At 42.9% G+C, this 8,798-nt stretch overlaps 1 protein-coding gene across 1 annotated transcript; it reads right to left on the bottom strand.

The window, feature by feature from the left end:
• Positions 1-6,816: 6,816 nt before the first annotated feature.
• On the bottom strand, positions 6,817-7,215 carry LOC129537606 (keratin, high-sulfur matrix protein, IIIA3A). The gene has a single exon (XM_055397161.2). The coding sequence runs from the start codon at positions 7,213-7,215 to the stop codon at positions 6,817-6,819; it is 399 nt and encodes a 132-aa protein (XP_055253136.2).
• Between the last annotated feature and the right edge of the window lie 1,583 nt (positions 7,216-8,798).

Genomic DNA, 8,798 nt, shown 5'->3' on the forward strand with positions numbered 1-8,798 from the left:
GTTGAGGCGGTGAGAGGAGTTGAGTGTTCTCAGGTGTGAGTGTCTTTCCCCTGCTCGGGGCCCTTTATATACCCTGGCCAGGAGCTGATGATCCCCATGACAAGCTGTTGTTTCCTGGAGTTGTGGTTGCTCATTGAAATGAGAACCCCAGATTGGTGGATTCAATTGCTAAGGCAGCAATACCACCATAGTTGATAGGTGATTTTCTTTCTTCCTGTATACTTTTCCCCTTGAAATGAATACTTGATGATTTACATCATCTGAAAAATTACTCATTGAATAGCTAATCCTTCCAGACCATGTCATGTGACAGACGAGTTGAAAGTTTGAGGAATCCCGTGTGGCCACCATCACACTTTCCTCTGTTCATCATCCATGACTAAGCATGGGACTATAAGGTTCATGAGGTCATAAGCCTGGTTTCTGATTGACACTGAAATGAAGGATGAGTTTCTGGAAAACCAAAATGGCTTGTAAAAGGTGATGTGTACTGCTTCTGCTGTGGAACAAATGTCCCAGTGCTTCTGTAAAACAATGTGTTATTTCACCTTGTTTATCAGGAAACAACCAGCTAACTCACTCAAGTAATGCTGTTTAGTGGCCTAAATTGGCCTATCACTTCATAGCAACATATGGGACCCTTACTAAGTAAATAGTGCTGTACTGTAGTTTCTTATCACAGAGTAATTACAAATTTTAGAAAGGCAAGACAAAGGCAGGGAAACCAATTAAAGGAGACAAATTTTTCATGCAACAATAAGGCCAAATAAAGTAAAGATTTTGTTTATATTATGCCTTTCTGAGTATTCCTTCTTGAGTCTTAGAAATAACATCAAAATTGGAATATTTCTTGCTTCCTAGGTGTGACATAAGCACTTATACTGAGTTCTTCAACACACATTAAAATATTTATAAAGGGACTAATTATCTTTCTGTTGTAGATGCTTTAGTTTGTTGGCTGAGGATTTTGCTCGCTTCCATATCAAGTGTGAAGGTGGGCTTCTAAGAAAGACCAGGGGAGGGACTCCCTGGCGGTCCAGTGGTTAAGGCTCTGTGCTTCCACTGCAGGGGGCATGGGTTCCATCCCTGGTTGGTGAAAGAAAACCCCGGATGACACATGGTACAGCCAAAAAATTAATAAAAATTTTAAAAATGATAAAGGGAAGTGAGCTAGTGATTGATAAAATTGTTTTGTCTTTTTCAGTCTCAGCTAAGAAAAATGGGGGTACAGAAAATAAATGTAAATTGGAAAAAAGGCTAAAAATAACACTGTACTCTTTTCTATTGGCATAACATTGTAAACCAACTATACTTCAAAAAATGTGACAATAAATAAATAAATGCTAAAAGAGAAGACTCTTGAGAGTCCCTTGGACTGCAAGGAGATCCAACCAGTCCATTCTAAAGGAGATCAGTCCTGGGTGTTCATTGGAAGGACTGATGCTAAAGCGGAAACTCCAATACTTTGGCCACCTCATGCAACGAGTTGACTCATTGGAAAAGACTCTGATGCTAGGAGTGATTGAGGGTGGGAGGAGAAGGGGATGACAGAGAATGAGATGGCTGGATGGCATCACCGACTCGATGGACATGAGTTTGAGTGAACTCCGGGAGTTGGTGATGGACAGGGAGGCCTGGCGTGCTGTGATTCATGGGATTGCAAAGAGTCGGACATGACTGAGCGACTGAACTGAACTGAAAAAAAGATAACATTGTACAAAGTTTGCTGAGGCAGTTGACACACTTTGGTCCATCATAATTCTGGTCCTTAAAACTCCTGGTCTTTTTCCAACTCTGAGTCACTTTAAAAGTGTGAACAGGTAGTTCAGTTCAGTTCAGTAGCTCAGTCGTGTCCGACTCTTTGCGACCCCATGAATCACAGCACACCAGGCCTCCCTGTCCATCACCAATTCCCGGAGTTCACTCAAACTCATGTCCATCGAGTCGGTGATGCCATCCAGCCATCTCCTTCTCTGTCGTTCCCTTCTCCTCCCGCCCTCAATCCTTCCCAGCATCAGAGTCTTTTCCAGTGAGTCAACTCGTCGCATGAGGTGGCCAAAGCATTGGAGTTTCATAAAAAATACTATCCCATATAGGGAAATAAAATAAAAACTTGCTTAATTTATGGTTTATTTTAGCATATTGTTATTTGGCTTAGAATATATTGTTGTTTGTTTAGTCACTAAATTGTGTCCAACTCTTTTGCGATGCTATGAACTGTAGCCCAGCAGGCTCTTGTGTCCATGGGATTTCCCAAGGACGACTAGTGGAATGGGTTGCCATTTCCTCCTCCGGGGAATCTTCCCCACCCAAGAATCAAACCTGAGTCTCCCGCACCTCCTGCATTGGCAGGCGGATTCTTTACCTAAGGGATTCCAGGGAATCCCTTAGAATATATACAGAGATTCAATCATTAGGAATAGGAATATGCCTGTAAACTCACTGCTTATTTTAAGTGACAAATGGACATAGTCCTAACAAATCTTGTGTTCTGTGATCATAGACTGTCAGAAACTTTGCTATTTGAAGTAACAGTAGTAATAAGGGCTGTGCTATGCTTAGTCGTATCTGACTCTTTATGGCCCCATGGACTGTAGCCTGTCAGGCTCCTCTGTCCATGGAGTTTTACAGGCAAGAATACTGAAGTGGGTTGCCATTCTCTACTCCAGGAGATCTTCCCGACTCACGGCTGGAACCTGTGTCTCTTGCATCTTCTGCATTGGCAGGCGAATTGTTTACCACTGAGCCACCTGGGTGGAGAAGGCAATGGCAAGCCACTCCAGTACTCTTGCCTAGAAAATCCCATGGATGGAGGAGCCTGGTAGGCTGCAGTCCATGGAGTCGCTAAGGGTCGGACACGACTGAGCGACTTCACTTTCACTTTTCACTTTCACACATTGGAGAAGGAAATGGCAACCCACTCCAGTGTTCTTGTCTGGAGAATCCCAGGGACAGGGGAGCCTGGTGGGCTTCCGTCTATGGGGTCACACAGAGTCGGACACGACTGAAGTGACTTAGCAGCAGCAGCAGCAGCAGCAGAGCCACCTGGGAATACCAAGTAATAAGGGGACATTCCACTATTGCTTGGATAGGACGTTAATCACCTTAACACAAAAGCAATCTCAATATCCAATCCAGGGGGTAGACAATCAGATAGGAGATTTTCAGATACCGCATTCTGCAGTTATCTTAACTATGTAGTTTCCAGAGAAAGGAGACATAAGTCCATTTCACTGCCCAGTGCTGCTGTTAATTCTTTTACACAAAGCCCCATTTCACTTTGAACCTACCATTTCATGTAATTTTACCTAAGTTCTCCCATTCCTCAAAATCCTATAAAACCTTTACCTTCACTTGGTGGGATGTCCTGTGTTCCTAATGCCATGTGGTCTCCCTTGCTAAAGCACACCAATGGACCTAAGTTCGTTAGACAAGGGATGTGTCCCTGGCCTTTATCTCATGGGCTTTTTTAGTTACAGTGTTCAAATTCCAGATGTTCTGCAAGAGCATAATCATTAGAATGGAAGCAAGTAAACATTATCTAAGGTGGTGATAAATTATGGGATTTTTTAGTTGGATTGGAAAAGCGTGTAGTGATGATGACTTTTCTGATGGCCAGAAAAAGCCATGACCTCATCTCTATAGTTTCATGAGTTGTGTTTTGTTATGAGTGTCATGAGTTATGTTTTTTTAGAAACTAGTTTGGGGGCCCCAGATGTTAGGACATTTTGCAAGTTCTAAAACTAGAAAATGCATTCTGTGTTCTCCAAAATGGTCTTTCAAATAGCCTCCAGTCGTGAAAAGGGCAGGAGGAGGATGGGGAAGACAAATAAGTCAGGCAGAGAAAGAGAAATATCAGAACCTAAAAGGAAATAATACAAGTAAACTTATTTACAAAACTGAAACAGACTCACAGACTTAGAGAATGGAATACTTATCGTTACCAGGAGGGAAGGATAGCAGGGAGAGATAGGGAATGTGGGATTGAAATGTACACACTGCTTTATTTAAAAGGGATAACCAACAAGGACCAACTGTATACCAAAGGGCACTCTGCTCAGTGTTATGTGGCAGTCTGGATGGGAGGAGAGTTTGGGAGAGAAAGGATACATATATATGTACGGCTGAGTCCCTTTGCCATCCACCTGAAACTATCACCACATTATTAATTGGCTATACTCCAATATAAAATGAAAAGTTAAAAAATAAATTCTTCCCCCACCACCTGTCAATTTTGTAATTTAGAGAAAATACTTTAACAATAGCAGCCCCAGTTTCCTCATCTGTAGTGAGTCTCTGATGTTCTTCATAATCCAAGTTTATTATAAAACCCATAAAAATGTAGAAGACAGAAGATATGGGTATTATTAATTGAAAAGAAAAAATATTTCAGTTGGAAAAGACAAAAGGTCTGTGTGATCAGGGAACTAGTGGAATTTATTTCTGGAATTAAAAAAAAAAAAACTCTTCTAAGTGGTTTAAGTATTTATCTCCTTAAATCTAAGGAAGACTAAACAAGTAATCTTTTGAAGTCTCCTACAGCTTTGTGTTTAATTCCTTTGGGTTAGGATGAAAGGGAAAGTGTAACTATCAAATGCATATATATCCCCAGTTCTTATTACCCCTGATGATAAACCCCTATTCATATTCATAAATCCTTCCATCAAGGACTCTTTCCTACATACTGTAAATCAGCCTTTAAAGAGCTCTTTCATCCTGAATCAGCCCTGACCTAATGACGAATTTTTTTTGTGCTGTCTTTATTATATTTATTAGGAAATTAGTCTCTGGCAATGGTTATGGATTGTCCTGAAAAAAGTCTTACCCTGAATGCCTTCCAACTTAAAATAACATGACATGTAATAAGTAGCACATCTTTTAAGCCTGTTTGTTATAGCGATGATCAAATGTTCAACAAATACGAATGGTATTGAAACAGGCCAGGAAGCTGTGGGGCCTTCCCAGGAACAAATTCCCCCATGTCCCCTGCCTGCTTTTTGTTTGCAGAAAAGCTTTAGCTTCCTAAGCCTCCCCCAAGTTCCAAAGAGCAAATTTAATCGAAGAAATGAGAAAACACAGAAACAAAGGAAGACAGTCAAGCAAGACAAAATCATGATAGTTCAGCCATAAAACAAAGTCAAGGACTTTCAGTTCCTTGTCAAGGATACTATTCTGAGCCGTATCCTTCAGTTGTTTTACAGACACTAAACCCCCCATCAGGTGGAAGAAATTAATTGCATGCTGATCACAAGCAGAGAGACCCCAGACCAATTGGAATCAGAAGGTTGAAGGCAAATTCCTGAAACATCACCCTGTTAACCTCACCATCAACCAATCAGAAAATTGAGTGTGAGCTGATCCTGGACCCTAAGACCCTCCTCCTCACCTTGCCTTTAAAAACACTTCCCTGAGAGCCATTGGGGAATTCAGGTCTTTTGAGCCCAAGCTGCCCATTCTCCTTACTTGGTTCCATGTTGGTTGCCTTGCAGTCAACTCTGTACTTTTCTTCACCACAATGTAGAGTCAAAAGATTTGTTTTACTATGCATGAGCGAGCAGATCCAAATTGGTTTGGTAACAGTAGGGGTGCTTCCTATATGCCAGGCACTTTATATACATTAAGTTGCTTAACTTACCCAGAAATCTACATTGTTAAATATTAATTTTCTCATTTTGTAGATAGGGAAAAATGGAGGTCAGAAAATTTAAGTTAAACTGATGGATTTTTTGCTGTAAGTAAATACATATATTTTAGAATTCTTTTCATAAAGACAATTCCCTTCTAATGTATTTTGATTCAGTAAACAGAAATTGACTACCAGCAATGTTCTAAACATCGACCTCAGTAATGGGAACCAGGCAAATTGTGGTGCCTTCATTGGAGGTAGAGAAATAGATAATCTCAATACTATGCCTTGTGAAGAGGGAAGGAAGTATAGGATGTTATTGGCACAACTTAGGGGCACCTAACCTAGCTTGTGGGTGTGTGCATGTGTGTTCATGCATGTTATGCATGCGTGTTTGTGTGATGGAGGGCTTAGGACAGAACAATTGGAGAGGACTGAGCTGAATCTTGGAAATGACTCAGAGTTAGGTAGGTGGAGAGGGTGGAGGGAAGGGGTAGATGAAAAGGTATTCCAGATTAAATGAAGAACATGACAAAAGCAAAGACATGGAACTTCGTGACTTGTGCCAGTTACTGTGAGAAGTTCAGAGTTGTTTAGAGTGAAATATAGCTGGGGAGTGTTGAGACATGAACCTGGAGATGTGGGCAAAGGACAAGCCACGCAGGACCTAGTGTGCTCAGATTTTCTACGCACGTGGGCAGTGTGAGGACTGGTCTCACAGTCCTGTACCACTGGTTAAGACTCATACCTCTTCTTTCCCTCTCCTGTCTCCTTCATCCTCTCCATCTGTCTTCCTTTTCATTGTTTGCTCATCTGTGTGCAATAATAAACATGCACTAATGAATGAATCAGGTAGCAGGGGAGTTACAGGAAAAAATTAGTTTATTGAAAAATAAGCAGGCAACATATTACAAAAGATGGAGGGGAGAGTTTGAGCAGCCTCTGGAATTCAGAATGGGTTTGCAACACCCACTCTGGGGACTTTTAAAGATGGATTTAGCATTCATTGTGACTTCTGCTGATGGAGACACCTGCAAATTTGATTGGACATCTGCTTATATATCCAGATGGTAAAATATAAAAATGACTATTGTCACCTTATGAAAAAATGTCTATTTTTCTTTCAACGTGATTAAAATGCAGAGGGGATGCTTAGGCTCCAGGATGTTGCTTTATAGGAAAGTGGGGTCTCAGCAGCAGAGGGAGGTCCTGCAGGTGCGGCAGGTGGTGCGGCAGGGGGCGGGCCGGCAGCAGGTGGGGCGGCAGCACGGGGACTGCACAGAGATGGGCTGGCAGCACGTGCTGGCCCAGCAGCAGGGCCGGCAGACCACGGCCTGGCAGGACGAGGGGCAGCAGGTGATGGGGCGGCAGCAGCCCTCCTGCAGGCCGCAGGGGTCGCAGCAGACTGGGCGGCGGCAGGGCTCGCAGATGGGGCGCGTGCAGCGGGGCACGCAGGTCACGGGGCGGCTCACGGTGGTCTGGCAGGACACTGGGCGGCAGCAGCAGGGGTCGCGGTAGAAGCAGGGCTGGAGGCAGCCTCCGCCACAGCTCAGGGAGGAGAAGGTGGGGCCGCAGCAGGAGCCGGTCATGGCGGTGTGTGGGGCTGAGTGGGGTGGAGGTGGTGAGAGGAGTTGAGTGTTCTCAGGTGTGAGTGTCTTTCCCCTGCTCGGGGCCCTTTATATACCCTGGTCAGGAGCTGATGATCCCCAGACTCATGCCATTCCTTGTTAATATTCTGGCCAATTAAGTGAGGATTTAGCATTGACTAATATCATTTGGTAACCCTCTACCCCTATATCCATGCACACACCCCACAGATATTTTCTATTTTCTTGTTTGTTTATATTCACCAAATCTAGCCACAATTTGAAGGTAGTGAAGTTTCCTTTGAAATATTCTCATCCATATATAAAAGAATGTGTTTTCCAAATTATAGTAGAATCTGATTACTTTACCCTTTGGCCCTGTAGTTAGCATTTTATTTCTGGACTTCAAAGGCTCTCATAATTGCCACCCAAACAGTGACTTGATGTTTACAACCGTGCTCACGAAGGTAACAGGCTCATAGTAGCACTCCAGTGCAGCCCAGTTGTCACCTGTTTCCCAGATGTCTCCTTCCATGACTCACTGAAAGGCAGGTTTGTGGTTTTCCATATGGAAAGGGACCACACGGCACCCAGGATGGCTGCGACATGGTTTAATCACTCCTCCCCAGGAGGGCCTGGGTGGTCCTGCCTTGGTTGTTGGTGTCTTCCCATTCACCTCCAGGTGAATTCTGTACCCTCCTCACCTTCCAAACCAAACTCAACCTCTACCTTAACGATAAAACCCTCATCAAGCATCCATTGCAGTTTTTATCTGTGTAATGTCTTGGGGTTGTCATTGCATGTGTAAATTTTGTGAAGAGATGGCAGAGAACTTTTACATATATCTCCTCATTTTATAAAAAGGGTCATGTGGTTTCACCATGGTCACCTAATGGGGTCCCAGTCTCCTCATTCCTCAGTAAACAACTTCTACTGTGACTTTTCTGTTTATCAGGCTCTGCAGACGATACAGTTGTCAGACAGGAGAGAGAATATCTTAAGTATTTTTTCCTTCCCCAGTTTTACTGGACTATAATTGACAGTCTTAAGTAGGGATCACTTAGAGTGATTGTTGCTGTTGTTTAGTTGCTAAGTTGTGTCCGACTCTTTGTGACCCCATGGACTGGAGTCCTCACCAGGCTCCTCTGTCTATGGGATTCTGGAGTGGATTGCCATTTTCTTCCCCAGGGCATCTTCTTGACCCAGATTCTTTACCCCTGAACCACCGGGGAAGTCCCCAACTAAAAATGAATGAGAAAACAATTTATCCCAATGACAGATAATCCAAAAGGGCCTTAGGGCTTGCATGCTAGGTCAGATCTGTGCACCAGCAATTATACCTTCACCCTATACTTAACCCTTTATGATGAGTTCTATAAATTTGTATCTTATGTATGAAGTAAATTTACACTTTTCCTTTGAATTTGGAAAAAAAAAAAAAAGAATCGTGTCCTGTCAGCCATGTACTAAATGGAAAAGAAGGGCCAAGAGCTTGCAAATCACTAATCAAATGCTTTTAAAACGTCGTTTGTCCTAAAATTGCCCCTTGAGCTACAAGGAGGAGGCTTATTGTTGTTGTCATGAGG

Source organism: Moschus berezovskii, chromosome 20 (assembly GCF_049115385.1).
Source record: "Moschus berezovskii isolate FMDL1 chromosome 20, NW_MosBer_1.0, whole genome shotgun sequence".
Taxonomy (NCBI): domain Eukaryota; kingdom Metazoa; phylum Chordata; class Mammalia; order Artiodactyla; family Moschidae; genus Moschus; species Moschus berezovskii.